We start from the raw sequence: 18885 nt of genomic DNA on the forward strand, positions 1-18885 counted from the left end.
CAGTGTCCAGCAGCAGGTGATGTTTACAGTCTCCCCCTCCATGACAGAGACATCAGGACTCTGGGTAACAACAAGTGTACCTGATGAAACACCTGTAAAGAGAAAGGGATACATGATTTGGTAGGTCATCATGGCACCATACATATTGCAACATTTCAGAAGTTGAACCAGGAGCTAGATTTTCATCTAAGTCAGAGGATATGCTTTATATAGACAGCATTTAAAATAGATCATAGTAATTTACTAATGCAGATGATACACTTATCTACTGCTCATCGCCCTCAGTAGTAAAACTCTTGAATTCCTTCAGTCTGTTTTTGATGTTGTTCAGTCCCATTTGGCACCACTTCAGCTGGTGACAAATCCAAATCCATGCTATTTACGACTGGCAAAAAGTTCTAATCTTCCTAAGATGTTAACAGCTCAAGGGGGATAAAATTAAAATGGTCATAACATGTAACTATTTAGGTATTATTATTTACCTGAACTTGTCACTCAAGCTACACATTTAAAACCTTGATTCCAAACCTAAACTTAAATGAAGTTTGTTTTTCTTGAATAAATCCTGTTCCTTTCTTCAGGCACAGAGACGCTTGATTTCTGCAACTTTTTTGTCTAATGAAGTAAAATACTATATACTGTTTAGCTTTATGTTTTATGTCTGGCTATGGAAACTGCGTACACCACTGCACATTGTATGCTGCTGTTAATTGGCCTTCTCTGTATATGTACGTAGAATCTCTTATTGTTTAGTTTTTATATATAAATCTCTGTTTAGGCTGGTTCCTTCTTATCTGTGTGCAGCTATGCATAAAACCCCCAAAATCAATAAAAATCAATACAAAACCAATAAAAAACAATGTCATAAAAAAACAAAACCAATAAAAAACAATTTAAAGAAGAAACAAAATCAATATGGCCTGCGCTCTCACAATATTCTACAGATGTTGGGCCCTAAAGTTTAAACAGAACTAGGCAAACAAATTAAAAACAAATTTAAAAAACAAAAAAAACATAATAATAATAACTCTTAACTATGCTGCCCTTTCTTCCCGGAATCAGAAATACTTTATTGATCTCACAGGCAAACTGGGATACATTTAATGTATAGCATAGAGAATTATAAGACATATATATATAATCTATAAAAAATATGTGCATTATGCTACAATGTTTAACATTTATGTGTAAAGTATTTGATATTATAAAATTGTGTATAATATGCTCGGTATATAAAAGTGTGTAAAAGCATAAAAATAAGTACTTTATGCTACATTACACTACATAGAAACCTAGTATGTAAAGTTTTAGAAATACAAAAAATATATGAATATAATGAAATGTGTATTACTATAATCATTACCACCCAATCTTGACACAAGATACTTCTACAAATTTTGTAATTTAAATTAATCAAAATATTTCAGTTTTATTAAACATGACTTAATGAATAGTCACTTGTTCCACGTCATTAAGTGTCGGCCCACAGTAATTTCAACATGAAGCTTTGTACAAGAAGCTTTGCTTTGTGTATACCTTTAACTCAGTCTATTAATATTATTAATTAATTATTAATTCCCAAAACACATCAACTTGATTTGATCAAATGTTATAATTCACTCCTAAGTAACTAATATTGAAATGTCATAAGATACTGAACGTGGAGCTTTAAATAGAGATAATGAAATATTATTATTTTATTTTTACTTACGCCAAGAAGAGCAGGCACTGAGAAAACTGAGTAACAGACTGCTCAGAAGAAGCTTCATCATTTCACACCTCACCACTGAATACTGGCACTCAATTCTCACATCAAACACACACATGCACACAGGCACATACGCGCGCATGCGTGCGCACACACATGCACACACACTCTCTCTCTCATTTTGAGGGCTTTTCAGACTTTTGAAGATAAATGATCTGATGAAGGTCTAAAAGACCGAAAGCTAAACAATAAAGTAAAACACTGCACAGATGTAAGTGTGCGGAAATATTTTCTACCAGTTATAAGATAAGGTAGATAAGATAGATAAGATTTTTTTAAAATCACAGCCTCTCTTCCTTCCTCAGATGACTTACGCCCTGCTGCCTGTCATACCCTCTCTCCCTCCCCTTCACACCCAATACTGTTCTATCAATTAAATGTAAAAAAGTGAATTAAAAAAAGGGCAGTTAATCAGTTAAATTGATGCTCAAATTTTCAGATTTTTCAGTTTTTAAACAGATACATTTAGCATCTGTTACGACTCTAAATTCAGCCCTCATGTAACCACTGACCCAGTCCCTTGATATCTAGAAATTGTCTTCCCTCAACACATAAAGAACAATAATAAATGGCAAAGATAGTATATAACAATAACCAAATAAAAGGAGAAAAGGACAATAAGGCTTCTATAAACATCCGTGTGGATAGACTTTGTTTACGATATTTAGCAATGTATCAAATGACAGTGCGTGATCTGAAAACTAGTGCCTCACAGTGACGTGCCCACATTAAATTATCACCAGTGCTGCAATTCCACTCATCTCAACTGAGCTTTTTAGCATCTTTCAGATCATTGTTTTGGTATTAGGTCATTAATCCAGTGTGTAAATGGCGGACTCCGCCACTACCAATAAAACTACTACATAGAGAGGCAGTATGTAAGTACACTGCATGGCTATTGCGGAAAAAAAATACTGACCATAAACATGCTACTTTCGAAAATGGGATTTGATTTTATTATATTTTAAATCTTAAAACTTTACTGTGGAGAGGAAAATTAGGGATTTATAAAAAAAACATTTGGAGAAAACAGGAAGATTATATTGGCAAACCTGTTGTAGCGTCTGTACTTTTTATGACATGTGGGGACAAATTTTTAACTTCTTTTTATCTCTAATTTTACTTTTCTTGATTGATTTCCATGTATTCAAAAGGTGTTTCAGCACAAGTGCACAATGTGAAATTCTCTTGAGCAGTATAGGGGCACTGTCATGAGGAAACTGATCTTAATTATCTAGCTATCAATCTCTGGACAATAAGCGAGCATGTAATGGTGACAGGAGTCAATGAAAGTTTGTTCATACTCATATTTATTTACGAGACAATTTTTTCAGAGCACGCACAGTCAGCCTGCTTTACGCTGCAGTGTTCTACATGGTCTAGTGAGCAGAAGTAGGCTCATGCACTGCTTTGGCCTGTTAGTAAGATGAGAGAGAAAAACAGGAAGACCCTTAACCTCACTGCTGTATGTCAAGTCGTCACACCCGTAGCTGACATAGACCTACAGCCCTGAGGTCTGCTTGTTTGTGACATGCAGTAAACAGATCAACAAACAACTATAATAGTACTTAATTACAGACAAACGTATTTGTTCTGCTTGCTTTTGTTGTTCCCTTTGACCTCACTGTATTGCCAGATTGTCAGATTTGATGATTTAATAGGTGGGTGTCTACTAAGGAATACATTATGACCAAATCTGTGCTTAGTTTAGTGTAGTTTCATGTAGGATTCCCATTAGCTGCAGCATACCCACCGCTGTTCTTCCTGGGGTGTAAATGAAGCAACAGTTTTGTACATATTTCACAGCAGCCACAGCTACCAATGAGTAACAGGAAGCACTGACTGACCCTGTGCATGATTCATGACACTGACAGCTCAGTTCCCAAATTGTTCCAGCAGAGGGCACAGAACACCAGTAATTCACTGGTAGCGCCACAGAAAACAGTTGCCTCTCAGTGTCTCTGACAGACAACTGTGACCAACTGACTTCTCTTACTGTAAGTATTTTATAGGACTGTGTATTGTATAGGTTAAGACTGGGGAGACAAAAGATGCTGTTCAAAGTCAATAAGACGGAGTAGTTGGCAGAACAAAATATATCAACAATAGATGGAAAATGAGAGGAAAAAAAAGTTGTACTGTAAAAAGGAGGAATTGGTGATGAAAATGTAGAATTACAAGGGAGTTTAAAAAAAAGTAAAGTAAAGTAATAGAGGCCATAATATTAAGAAGAATAAGAATATGAAAATGAAGAAGAAGAACAAGAAGAACTATAAAATTATGATAATGATAAACAAATACAATAAAAAAAAAGTACAGAAAGAATTGTGGTGCTGGAGCAATCATGACAATAATTTTAAGTGAGCTTTTTAGCAACTTTCAGCTAATTATCTTGGTGGTGGGTCATTTAGATCCAAAAGAGAAATGGCGGACTCCGCCACTACCAATTATACCTACTATATAGAGAGGTAATTATAGAATGTAAGTATACTAGATGAAATTTGTAAGGTTATGAAAACAGTTTTTCTGTAATCTGTAATCATAATAATTGTACTAATAATGTAATGATAATAATAAACAAAGAGAGGGAAAAAATCACAGCGATTAAAAAAAGAACAGAAAGAATTGTGTTGGAAAAGTCGTCATAATGATGACAATAATAATGATATAACAGTAGAAATAATAATGATAACCTTAAAAAATGCATACAGAGGGGAAAAAACAAAGTAATTTGAAAAATACATTAAAAATTTTGCAACAATAATAATAATACTAATAATAATAATAGTAGTAGTAGTAGTAGTAGTACTAGTAGTAGAAGAGGGATGATAGAGTTGAATCCCACTCTTTGGTTAAATATTGAAAATACTTAAGTAATGTACCTCAAAACTATAAATACACTTAGCTTCTTTACACCAGTGCGAAGCTGAGATGCAGCTCATAAACCATTTCATTTACAAAATAATGTTTTGACACATCAAGTTATGGCTGAAACTTCATATTTAGTATAAATATTACCCTATATAGGTTTATCCATCAGGCATTTGGTAGGTTTAACAAAGTTAGTATGACCCTAAAAAGCAAAATCCTAATACTTGGTGTAACAAAATGTGACACAGACTATTAAATGTGTACCATTTATAAAACCTGTTCCCCCTGTGTAGACCTAAATAAATGGGATACAGTACTGGCCGCCAGCCTGCTGTCAAATGCCCGCGAAGACAAAAGACAAACTGGCGGGGATACAATATTTAACACGACACCGGAAGTACTCTGCAGGTTTTGGGGGAAGCTGCTGTAAGCTGCTGCTACTGCTGTAGCTTCTTGTAGCTTTGCGCCTATGACGTTAGACGCTACGTAAAAAAAAAAAAAAAAAACAGCCCACCGAGGTGGTGTATTAACCACCGTGGCCATTTGTACATTCCCGCCACGTGTATGGCCGACGAACACATATAGCTGTTAATTTGTGTCCTGTTGAGTCATCTCGGAGCGGCTGGATATCACAAATGCTTGAATTCACCGTGGGAACATTATGAAATCACAGTGACAAGACCAACAGTTTCTCCCAAGGTGAGTCTGTCTGTCACATTAGCCAGCTGCTCCAACGTTATGTTAACAGGAGGTCGTGTTGTTTGACACTGGCAACGCTGTGTTTTATAAAGAAATGTTATTTCCGTCATCTTGTGAGAAAGAGCAAGTTACTTCACTGTCGACTCGGAGATGCGACGACATACGGTTACGTCTCTCTCGCTCGTCTCTCGTTGAAATTTAGACACCAGACTGTAAACTACACACCATCACGTCGTTTAACTAAAATACCTTTTAATACCAGTATTCATGTGATATAGCCTAACTAGTTTAATTTACTACTATTAGTGTATCTGTGGCGCTTTTTCTGCTTCTCAGCAGAGCGGAACAGGTGTCGTCAATGTAGCCATGTCCTACACACACAATTATAGTTAGTATATTCCTCTTTATTAAAGGATTTAGCTGCTCATATTTAGTCATGTATCAGCCTGTGTTGGGTCTGTGCTGCTCATTAAGCCCCCTGTTACAGTACACTGTTGAGTAAGGCAATTCAATAACTGTATTGAACACACCGCTGCACCTGTCTAGACCTACATTTTGAGTTGTACTTCATGCACTTAATCTTAACCTGGTTAAAGACTTATATTGTACAGTTTGTCTGTGTTCCTGTTGTTAATGGCATCATGGCCCCTGCCTCAGATGAACACATGTGCTTACTGTGACTAGGGTTTATTTTAAGGACCAATAATCTCTTATGACTCAGTAGTGAGACACAGACACCCCCTAGGGTTTCACTGACAATTTGATAAGGGTTACTAATAAGCAAAGTGAGAAAACCTAGTAGTTCCTAAACTGAAGTCTAGAGATTTGGATGTGTTCTCATGGATTGTAATTATTTCTTTTAACCTTCCTTGACCATGTCTACTTAAAGGTCCAGTGTGTAGGATTTACGGGGATATATTGGCAGAAATGGATTAGGATATTATAAGTATGTTTTCTTTCATGTATAACCACCTGAAAATACGAATCGTATTTTCGTTACCTTAAAATGAGCCATTGATATCTACATAGGGAGCAGGTCCTTGTCCATGGAGTCCACCATGTTGCACCATCATATTCTACAGAAGCCCAGGATGGACACAACTAACTCTGGCTCTAGATAGGGGCCGTGTGTAGTTTTGTATCTGAAAAAGCAGATTTTTTAACATGAAATGGCTTTATTCAGTGTTTTTCCCAGTTTGAAATACAGTAACGTTTGTTTTGGAGAGGATGAGACCTACTGGTTAAAAAAAAAAAAAACCTGAACATCTTGATCTTAAGATATCAGAGAAAAAAGGTGAGCACACGTTAGCAGGTGCTGGGCTCGCAGCCTGTCCTCGATGTGCTGAACCGCATCAGAGAAACACTGATTTGTAGCATGAAATTGCGTTATTTGGTGTGTTTACTGGTTGAAATCAGCAGGTTTGTTTGTTTTGGAGAGGAGGAGACCTCTGGATGATTCATATTCCAGTAAAAACCTCCTGAACAATGAACACTGAAGGAATCCTAACTGGCAGTACACGTCGTTTGGCACATCTGCAGTCTTCACCACTAAATCCCACTTAATATTATGAGTCTTATACACTGGTCCTTTAATGAACAATAGCTGGATTTACTAGTTTTCCCATAACATCTTTAACAACTCCCATACCCTTGTCTGAACATGTTTGTTTTCAGGACTGATTCTCAAATTATGCTGTTGACTTAGAGAGATTAGTTTCAAATCTTTTCTGCACTCTGGATGTTATTCTCCAACATCGTAGCATTTTGTGTACCATCAGTGGATACACCCACAGGAAGACATTGATCGATTGTGCCACTGACAAGAAAAAGCTGAGTGTGTGTTTGTGCTTGGGTGTATGTCGTTCAGTTACTAAAAGTGATGCTTATTGGAAAATGTAAATTAAAGTGGACGAGGTAAAATCGAATCTACAGTAAGTAGTTAGCTGTCTGGGGATGAATGACGGTTCCTCCTAAATAAAAAGAAACAAACCCAAGCAGTATTATGGTGTTGCTGGGACCACAGCAAATCATTTTCAGCCCTATGTTCTGGCTCATGTTCATTCTCCACACTTTCTCATCTCCCACCTAAGTGCCTTCTTAGAAATCCTCAAGCTAAACAAGCAGTGTCTGCAAAGGAGTGGTATTCTCTCACCTACTCAATATGCTGACAACACCCATAATTAGGAGTGAAAGTCCCCACAGTAAAGTTTCTCTGTGAACATCTCTTAAGAGCTGCTGGATTTGAAGTGGATAGGCATCTGAAGAGAGTAATGTGCCCGCTTAATTCTAAACATAAAAATTCTTTTCACGTTTTGTATGTTTATCTCAACGATGAAGGAAGTGTCTTACACATGGGATAACAAGATCACTTATCCTGTCTGCCCTGTTCATTGCCAAAAGAGGGAGTGGAGAGACTTCGGACAAAGAAACCATTGTCACTTCACTTGTTTGACCCTCACTGTGCACTGTTAAGATTCACCTGTTGTAAGGGGGGAAGTTTCGGTATGCATGAGCATGATTTTGTGACATCACCAAAGATGTGTACACTGCACATAATAATACTGTTATACCTAAAAGACAGGATTTATCAGCATTGTGCAGATTAATTACTTAATCTGAAGAACTACTTTTATTTTTTAACTTTTTCTGTTTTCTTGTAAGAACAGAATAAGTTCAAAACAGGCTTATCTTACTCATCTTGGCTTCATGACACCACGTTACATATTCAAATGTATAAGATAATGTAGAGATAGTTTTCTTTTTCTCCTTTTTTTTAAGATTTAAAAGTTTAGGATTTTGGGCTGCAATTTTATTGGCCTATATATATATATATATATATATATATATATATATATATATATATATATATATATATATATATACATATATATTGCTCAACCCTATTTCATATATATATATATATATATATATATATATATATATATTTATATATATATATATATATATATATATATATATATATATTTATATATATATATAAATATATATATATATATATATATATATATATATATATATATATATATATTTATATATATATATATATATATATATATATATATATATATATATATATATATATGAAATAGGGTTGAGCAATATGAAAATATTGTTATCGAGACATATTGTTATCGAGACATGAGACAATATATCGTCTTAGATTTTAGACATTTTTGTATCGTGGTATGGCATAAATGGTGTTTTTCCCCTCATTTTAAAGGCTGCATTACATTACAGTAAAGTAATGTAAATTCATCAACTTGCCTGACTTTTCTTAGTCGTTATATCCACTTTAGTGACACTTATAAATCAAAAATCTTGTCGTATCAGAGAGGGTATTTGGTCAGGAATATTCTTATGTTCAGTTTTATCTCCCAGTCCGAGCATTAATGCACTGCTTTTGAGGAGATTTTAACACTTCGAGATGTATACCGTGTGTCATGATATAATGTTCAGAACATATCGCCCAGCCCTACATTGAAATGCAATACTGTTAATACATCATATACAGTAAATATTGCACAGACACAATCATTCTATCAGCATAGGATAGAATGCACCTTTGTTGATCCAGAGAGCTCCAACAGAGCAGTGCAAGGATGACGTTTGTAGGCCAACATGGAAGCTAGCATCACCTTGACAAAAAGCCTATGGAATTTTTGGGTTTTGGGCGCAGCTTGAAGGCAGTGGAAGTGAAACATTGCTGTTCGTTAATTCATACAGAAATGGAATACTGTTTCTCTATGAGCAGCACTCTCCTTTTAGTGTTGTCAATTTCCAACTTACTTTAGATGATGCGTTCACAGCGGGCATCAGCTAACACAAGTACAAAAAGGTGACAAGGCAAATATTTATTTATAGGCCCTTTATTTGTTTGTTCTTCTTCTTCCTCCTACTCCTCGTGCTGTCACTCTTCCTTCCTCTCCGTTTTCCATGATGCACCATAACACAATAGACGTCACCTGAGGCGTCTTTCATGCTCTGACACAAGATTGGTGTTTTTTGGTGATTGAGTTTGAACAGATGAGATATGAGTGAGACCAACTGGTAATGCGGGTGTGCCATTATGAAAGAGTGTCACATTTTTGTGCATAGTTCCATTTTTTTGCATGTGGATAAAAACTGTATATCAGGCTCTTAGTGAGATTGTAGCAGCGGATGTTCTTGTTGACACTGTGGATCTCTGAAGATCCTTTGGGACCCTGTTATGTCTTTTTTGAGCCCTGACCTTAGACGGCCCCATGGGCGTTTGCCATGTTGACTTCTGTGTGTCTGTGTTATAAATACACAGAAACCAGACCACTGCCAGTAGTTTGACTGGTTTCTATCAGTTAAGATATAAGCAAACAGCCTCATTTTAGTCAGAGGAGCAAATTAGGAGAGCTTTGAAGCAGCAGGCAGTCAGGTTTAATTGAATTGTAGCCATGCACAGTAACTGTCTGTGACCATGGGAGTCTGTTATGTTTGATGAAATTAAACACATCTACATTTTTACCATCCTGCGTGTCCACATCACTTGTGTATGATTTACTAGCTCACTCTAATTAGTTCTGCTCAGCTGCCTTAAACACTGTTGCTTTCTTGTTAGACTGTAATGACTTCTGACCGAGCTCATTTACTGGCTGGCAGGCTTTGAAAATCACGTCCGGTCTCACTGAGATGCAGCCAATCATCTCACCGGGGAGAAAACGGGCTTTAATTTAAGTTAGTCATCAAAGGTGGCAACATTGCGTACGAACCCTGTGATCTGTGGCAAATGAAGGACGTGACGGGAGGAAACAACTGAATGGTGTGGTTTTACAGTTAATGTCTGTGACACACCTGTTTTTGTTTGTAGGCAGAAGGAGGTGTCCATTGATTCGTTAGGGGAAGTAGACTAAACGCTGACAAACAAATGTCAACCAAAAAACCTTCAGGCAAAAAATAGTGGAGTCAGTGGAAAAAATAGTCAGGCCACTTCCTCCTCCACAGCTGCAAAACGCCAACGGATTCATTTTTTGTTTCCACTGTTTGACAAAAGTTGTGAAAGATTTGTTGCATGTTTCCAAGCTGTATTTTAAGAACTAGTGCAGACTCCCATAGTGGGATAAACGTGAGCCCAGCAGCTCTAATATTTGTCCAGTCTCACCAAGTCAAAACAAGTGATGCAGCCATACGGTTTACTGCCTGTGGCTGTACTGTGAGTAGGGAAATAGCTTTGGGAGTGAGTACGTCAATACCTTTTACGTCCCACTGTGTGTATATAGGGGTGGACTACACATTAAAGAGGGACAGAATGTGTTCCCAGCCCCAGGGTGCTGGTCCCAGTGCCAAAACCTCAATGGAAAGTTTTTGAAACTGCACTTGGTCAGGTCATTGGGGCCCATACACTCATTGGCTTAGTCACATTAAACAATAAGTTGTTAAAGTTTTTAGTTAATTCTAATACCTAAAAGTTTATGCAACGTCAGTAATATTAATTCCCAGACACGTATCCAGCCTCTGTACTGGAGCATTTCTCGCAGCCTGTTGCCGGAATGTCAGTGGATTTCTGCATCTATAAGTAGTGCAGCCTTTGCTGGGGAGCGTTCAGACCACAAACTACTCACTCTGTTATTTCTGAAGATGGAGCTGACCTTTGTTCTCTCCTGTTGCCCTTGCAGTTTCACCAGAACTTCCTACATCAGAATGAAGGGACGGACAGATGCTCCTCAGGACCGGTGAGTTAGACCTCGATGGAAACTCTCACTTCCTACTATCTGCTCTCGACCACAGTTTCTGTGCTGCTTTTAAAAGGGTTGTGTTGCTGACAGGCAGTAATGTAACAATTTAAATACACTGTGTTTCTTGTGTCTACTGCTGAACAATAAGGTCCGCCCTGTTGGTCACCAGTCGGATGGTTTAATGTGAAGCAGCAGCAGAAGGATTTGTTGGCTTTGCATCAGCGGTAACTTATCACAGCCCTGTTAGAGCTGTAAGAGGCTGTGATCAGTAAGCAGTGAGGCTGATATCACTGGGATCATATTACAAAAAGCAGCTCATGGCGTATGATTGCAGTTTGGGAAAAATACTGTACATAGAGGTTATTACACAATGTGAATATTAAATGTCCAGTGCTGCAGCATCCTTGCTGTATACTGTAAACCCTTCCTCAGTAACACCTTTACCTCCATCTGCAGGGGCTGCTTGGTGGGGATCTGTTTCTTCATTCTGGGCCTGGGAACGTTGCTACCATGGAACTTCTTCATGACTGCCTCATTGGTAAAAACACGGCAATTACTTAATCCCCCGAAGACAGTAGAGCTAAAACACTATCTGCATCTCCTGCTTAAATATTTTATGACATAAACCAATAGACTCAGTCAATAAGATGGTAGTATCTCATCACGTTCTCTGTCTGATCTGCATAAAAGCTGCACAGTGAAAAATGTTGGTCCTGTGGTTCACTACTTAAACCTCTTAAAGAATCACATGCTGGATGGATGACAGTGGTTCTATGGACAATAAGCTGTTTATATACTTCAAAGAAATGTCTAGAAAAACTATAGTATGTAATGTAAGTGTACATGATGGACTGGATTAGTCAAATTTGTATTTTGAAGCAAGTGGTTTAGTTGATCTGTTGATGTGTTATGCAGTCTGGGTTTAGGCTGTTAAATCCACACACTCTATCATATGACTTGTGGATCCCCTTCAGAGAACATGTGAACATGTGATCCACATGTTTGGGTTCACACCAACGATGAATGTGGGGAATGTCTGGCTCTTTAGCTGCTACATGCTCCACTGTGTTCACCAGCGAGATGCTAACGCCTCTCTGCTGTTAAGTGCTGGACATGAAGTGTACAGTTGATTTATCAGGACTGTTTTATTTAATCTGTGCCTGTAAACAGGGTTGGTGAGAGCGGTGAGAATGAGCCAAGACAGTAAAGTTGTGGGCTGTAAAACCAAAACAATGAGCTGAAAGACACAAACATTAGACAGGGTTCTTGTGGATCTTTACAGAATCTTAAAAGGCATTGAATTCATCTTTTTAAAAAGTCTTAGAAATGCTAAGATGTTGGAAGTTGTTGATACTGAGACTCTTCCTTGACTTTATTTTACTTGTAAATTTGAAGAGAAGGTGACGCTGTAAAAAAGTGACTCAGTTTCCAGCGTTGGTTAATAATGTATGTGTTTGCAAGTAAAGATATGATATATGTGCAGGATGATTTAATAGTGTTACTTCAACATTTGTCTCGTTTCCTTCATTTTTGCAGTATTTCCAAGGTCGCCTAAACACAACAGAATGGAGCAATGGCACAGTGGTGGTCCGCAAGGAGTACTACTTCAACAACTGGATGACCCTGCTGTCGCAGCTGCCCCTGCTGGTGTTCACCCTGCTCAACTCCTTTCTCTATCAGAGGTCAGTGACAGGGTTAGAGGCTAATTTAGTGTAACAGGAGGTCAGTATTTCTACTGGGCAATGTGTCAAAGCTTTATAAGACATGACGTTGTTTCTCCACACACAGAGGGATGTGTATCTTATCCAGTTTTGAGTGTCTTCTTGGTGAAATGTTTGATGTGAGTGTTTCCTGTTGCAGGATATCAGAGGCAGTGCGCATCGCAGGTAGCTTGGTTTTTATCCTGCTGCTCTTCATCCTCACAGCAGTGCTGGTCAAAGTGCCCATGGAGGAAGACCGCTTCTTCTCTTTCACCATGGCTACTATCTGGTTCATCAACTGTAAGTCAGTCAGTGTGACTGTGTTTGAGTGTGTGTGTGTGTGTGTGTGTGTGTGTGTGTGTGTGTGTGTGTGTGAGTAAAAGCATCAAAGAAAGAGAGGTTGAGAGTACTTGTGATTCTTTCCCCTCAGCGTTCGGTGCCGTGCTGCAGGGCAGTCTGTTTGGCCTGGTGGGTCAGCTGCCTCAGAGGTACAGCGCCATCTTCATGAGCGGCCAGGGCCTCGCCGGGACCTTCGCTGCCATCGCCATGCTGCTAGCCATAGCCAGTGAGCCACCCACATACACACAGAACTCAAACGGGTGCCTAATCCCCTGTTGCCTAGTAACAGAGGACATTCAAAGTGGATGTGGAGCTAGTCAAATCAGCATGATGCCACAAAACACACTCTGTTCCATTTCAAAGATGCAGCTCATGTTTTGAAAAGTGTTTTCCTTTATCTGACAGGTCTCTCTCCCAGAATTCCTAATCAATGTGTGTTCTGACTCAGGTGATGCAGACTCTGAGACTGCAGCGTTGGGTTACTTCATCACGCCATGTGTGGGGACGCTGGTCACACTCTTCAGCTACCTGCTGCTGCCCCGCCTGGTCAGTTGACTCCTAACTCTGCATGACTACATTACCCATATTTCACTGAGCCTCACTTAAACTAGAGTGTCACGTCTTTGCTGACCCCTTAAACATGAGATCAGTATTCACAAAATTAGGCTATTTAAAGGGACAGTTCACCCCCAAACCAAAAATACATATGTTTCCTCTTCCCTGCGGTGCTGTCTATCAGTCTAGATTGTTTTGAAGAGAGTTGCAGAGTGTTGGAGATATCAGCCATAGAGGTGTCTGCCTTCTTTTCAATATAATGGAACTAGATGGCACTCAGCTTGTGGTACTCAAAGCCCCAAAAAATAATGATTTGAAAAACTCAACAGCAATGTCTCTTTCCAGAAATCATGGCCGAGTAACTAAAGATAATCCAAAGACCTTGTTGTGAGCAGTTTTATGTGGGAACTATTTTTTTGTTTCGAAACGAACTGTGCCCGCCAACCATATCACAGAGCACAAGGAAATGTGAATCTACTGCTAGCTCAACTCACCAGCTCAGCCAAGGATGACGCACTGTCACGAGCGCAAGCCTCTCACCCATGAATAGATGCACATTTCATTCTGTGCAGTGATACTGTTGGCGGGTGTAATTCGGTCGAGAGAATAGCAATAATTATATGAAAATTTAGTTAGTCAAGAGAAATACAATTTTTTGAACTCCATATTTGTCAGGTCTACAGAGGTTTTTGCCAAATAGTATAAAGCATGTGTTTTTTTTTCACTTGTATTTCAGCTGTAAGGCCTAATTTGTGTTGTCTGGTGTTCCCATGCAGGAGTTTGCCCAACATTATCTGAACAAAAGCAGCACGTACGAGGCAGACACCACGGACGAGTTGCTGAAAGGTGGGTTTTTTGGCTTCAACAAACTCTTCTTCACTCCATTGGAATTTATGTAATTAATCTCTGTGTTGGCACCAACTTTGAAACTCTTTAACTGAGATCATCAAACATTTGTCCGACAGTGACAGAACATCTGTTTGCTTTTCCACTGACTCTGGTTGAATCGAATCAATTCAGTGGAACATTATCTCGTTAAGTGAGCTGACCCTCTGTTTGTCCAATTAGAGTCCTGGCAGTGCCCAGACAAAGACAGAGCCTGTTAGACTCAAACAGGCCCACACAGACTCTGACTCTTTTTTGGGGGGGCGGGGGGGCTTTGTATAATTGCTAAAAAGCTTTACTCAAATAATTGACCTAATCAGATGTTATGTTTGAAATATTTCCTTCCTGTACATTGTGGACAATCATATTTGTTATGTGTTTTATGGAAATAAAACAGTGGAAGTAATATGAATATATTCAAATTGCAGAGAGCAGCACAGTGGAGAATGGCAAGCTGAATGGCCATGCTAACGGCACAGTGAGCAGCAGCACAGCTAAGGACAGCAGCGCAGCTGAGACTGAGGTGGACCCCTGCCCAGATGGACCCAAGCAGGCCTTCCTGTCAGCAGAGCAGGTCGAGAAGGGAGAAGCCAAGGCCTCGGTCATAGAGGTCTTTAAGAAGGTGAACCCAGTGGTTCGATGTTATGATCTAACGCTCACTAAGATAGTTCCATCTGTTTACACGAGAAAATCACATGTTCTGTGATGTGTTAGCTGTGACAAAAGCATTTTAGTCCCATTAAAAGTATGAAACTTAATTAAAGAGTTTTCTCTCTTCTTTAATTTTTAGATCTGGGTGATGGCATTCTGCGTGACGTTTGTGTTCACAGTCACTCTGTCTGTCTTCCCTGCCGTTACTGCAGATGTCAGGACCTCGTTCCCAGGAAAATGGGGTATGACGTCAGCCTCAGTTCCATTTAATGATTGGATTAAATTTTTGCTGCATTCAACATACGCTTACTGAATATCTGGATATGTGTTGAAGAGTGATTGTGAAATCCTCCTGTCTCATTTTTCTTTTGCTGTCTATTCATTCCTCAGAGCGCTTCTTTATCTCAGTGTGCTGCTTCCTGATTTTCAACATCCATGACTGGTTGGGCCGGACCATCACCACCGTGTTACGTTGGGTGAGCATCTGATAAAATCATTTCCCCATCGGGATAATTGATAAAGAGAACCAACTGTTGGAAGTTGGTCTGTATAAAGCTGATACAGTAACAGCTGATGTTACTGCTGATGATACAGTTTTTTGTATCACCTTCATACAGCGTTTCTAAATTCAGTGGCAGAATTGATTTTTGCGAACACAGTACAGTGTGGGTTTGGATTTCTGCAGCTCTATATAAATGACATCAGCACATTGCTTCTGTGGAAAAAAGGGAAATTGAAATGAGTTCCATGGTATTAAAGTGGTGGTATTAAATTACATTATTCCCTATTGTACACACAGTATTGTTATGGCTTAAGCTGGGCTCATACTACAGCAGGTTTGAGCCAGTTTATCCCCGATTCACCTCTCTTGACAATCAGAGGAGAAATCCAGTCTGAGACGTCGGTCGGTACAGATCTTCGGCTCAGATTATTGGGTAATGTGAGAGGTTTACAGATGCAGTCTCAAACCGTCAGAACCGCTCTCATGCTCATAAAGGTTGTCCCGATCATTTTGAAAAGGTTTTGATATTTAGGATTTAAAATATGACTTCTACTCACTCTGCCTCTTTCCACCGATCGTCATTAATTTTTTTCATCATCCCCGTCTCCTCTGCAGCCGTCGAAGGAGTCCCGTCTGTTCCCGGTGCTGGTTGTCTGCAGGGTGATCTTCGTCCCTCTGCTGATGCTCTGTAACGTCCAGAGCCGCTACTTCCTTCCTGTCTACTTCGGCAATGATGTTGCTTTCACTATCATCATGGCTCTCTTCTCTGTGTCCAGCGGCTACTTCGTCTGCCTTTCCATGTCCTACGCACCACAGTGAGTCCAAACAAGTTTATCTCTGCTTCATATGATGAGATAAAGACCCGTGTCAGTGTCGCTCCACAATGACAGCTGTAGGACATCAATAGCTTTTAAAGAGATTACAGAGCTGACGTCGTTTTATCGTATTGTGTTTGGTTGCAGTTGAATTTTGCACTGTCCCACCTATCACTATACATTGTTGTTATATTTTTACATCCAGCTGCAGGTTACATAATCATAACAGGTGCTGTGGTTTGGTTGGAGACAAATTAACAATGCCCGATAAAGGTCTTAGTCAAACAGCACCTGCATTAAATGTGGTAGATTAAAATCTTACCTTAGAGAGCTACCAATCAGACAGCACCAGCAGCACCTTGCCGTCACACCAGTTAAGGTCAATAAACTCTACCAGTTGTGAACAAACGGCAGTATTGTGCTGTGTCATACAGGTATATAAACCATGATTCATGCTGTCTCATTCAATGGAAAAATCCATGGAAAGTTTTTTAATAAAAACTATTCAAATCAGCCAAAATCACAAAATGACAACAATATTAAAAAGGTTACTGATTAGAATAGGTAAATAAATGCAGGGCAGTTGCCTAAAAATCTCATTGTAGAAGAATTAATAATCATAACTGTAACTTGAAGCTACAGTTGGTAACTTTTATAAAAATAACTGCTTGTCATATTTACTGACACTGTGACTACATCCGCACAGTAGTACATGAGACAGATAATCTGAAAATATCATGTTCCTCTTCCAATGACATTTTCTAGAATCCACCACGGCTGAAGGAAAACAACCAATCAGAGCTGAGGAGTCTCTAACACAGCTGTCCAATCACTGCCCACGTACTGCAGTCACGATTCTGTTACTGCATTGCCTGTTTCAGGCCTCCGATGTTTTCAGAAACATATTTTAGTGTACTGTTTAGCTGTAAAATGAGAAAGTTTGTGACCTGGCTGCCATGTAGAAAACAGTCACAATGTTTGCTCTGCCACTGGCTGGTGGCTGGTCCTCATTTTACTGCTTAACAGTACACTAAAATATTATCTGAAAACATTTGAGGTGAGAAACACACAATGCAGTAACAGAATCTTTATTCATATTTGATCAGGGCTTCCTAGTTTGACAGTTTGATCACAATTCACGTGCCATGATCGACATGATTGACAGCTGCATTAGACAGTCACTAATAAACAGTGAAGCTAATATCAGTGAGAAAAGAATTAAAACAAACCATTTGAATCCTGTGTGGTTATGGCGGACTCTGCCACCAACAATAAAAACTCCTGTAGAGAGAGGTAATCGCACAGTGTGATCAAAAAGGGGGTTTAATATTATTAAAATCATAAGGATTATAACCTTAAAAAAACAGCTCATGAATACCACGTGATGCAGCAGCAGACTTTTGAATCACAGAGTGTCCTTGAACGCACCAACAAGGTGCGTTCAAAATCACTCCTTGTTCTAGTTGGATCCCCATGGCAACATTACGTAACTTTAACACAAACACTAGCCCAGACTTGACAAAAGCACCAGTGTGGTCCTTGACTAAATACTTCACAGCTGATTGCCTGCTCTCTCCTGCTCTCTCATCAGATTGGTGGAGCCCAAGGATGCAGAGACTGCAGGAGCCCTCATGACTTTCTTCTTAGCCCTGGGCCTGTCGATCGGTGCTGCCCTGTCCTTCCCTCTCAGAGCTCTGGTCTAGTCAAGCTTACATATAGCACTGCGTAGACACTGTAGAATATTTTCACACACACTTGGAGGGGGGAATATGATAGACGTGTTTTTCGGCAGTTTCTCCCTTCTGGACAACCTCGTTTTTTGTCCATTCATCTGTCAGGTACTGTGTGTGTGTGTGTGTGTGTGTGTGTGTGTGTGTGTGTGTGTGTGTTATGGCATACCAGCCTTGACAACCAAGCACCCTGGATGACGCTGTGAAACAGCTCATAAGGTGGTATTGGTCATAAACGACTGATAAGGTTCCCTTTGAAAGTAGGAACAAGGGAAATGATGTATGGTACTCTGACAACTGCTGGTTCTGTTACCTGCTGCTAACCTGCTGGAAAAGATTTCCTCTCTGTGCAGCTCCTATAGGGTTGATCGTGTTGGACTTTCTATGTTGACTGTTGTGTGTTTCTACATTTTTAGGTTTATTTATGTTCCATTTAGGTTTGTTGTAAGTAGATTTAGGGAATTATCCTTTATATTTTTTTATTTGATTGATGGCTTGAATGATTACTTGTTAGATTCATTACATTAGATATTTTTGATGTATTTTTCTTCCCAAGATTATTTTGTATTTTCTAAAGAAATAGTTCAATGTTAGAGAACTAGAACACGCAAAAACATTGTTTGTAATATTGTACTGTAAATGACCTG

General features: G+C 39.0%; 1 protein-coding gene across 1 annotated transcript; it reads left to right on the forward strand.

Annotated features, from left to right (window-relative positions):
• The first annotated feature begins 5176 nt into the window (after positions 1-5176).
• LOC117246214 (equilibrative nucleoside transporter 2) lies at positions 5177-18369 on the forward strand. Its single transcript, XM_033610013.2, has 13 exons — positions 5177-5338; positions 11002-11058; positions 11518-11599; positions 12598-12743; positions 12922-13061; positions 13192-13326; positions 13549-13646; positions 14432-14501; positions 14969-15162; positions 15331-15433; positions 15582-15667; positions 16309-16508; positions 18100-18369. Exons 2-13 carry the CDS (start codon positions 11027-11029, stop codon positions 18209-18211), a joined length of 1398 nt encoding a protein of 465 aa, XP_033465904.1. The 5' UTR covers positions 5177-5338; positions 11002-11026; the 3' UTR covers positions 18212-18369.
• The last annotated feature ends 516 nt before the right edge of the window (positions 18370-18885 follow it).

This window comes from Epinephelus lanceolatus, chromosome 22 (genome assembly GCF_041903045.1).
Source record: "Epinephelus lanceolatus isolate andai-2023 chromosome 22, ASM4190304v1, whole genome shotgun sequence".
NCBI lineage: Eukaryota > Metazoa > Chordata > Actinopteri > Perciformes > Serranidae > Epinephelus > Epinephelus lanceolatus.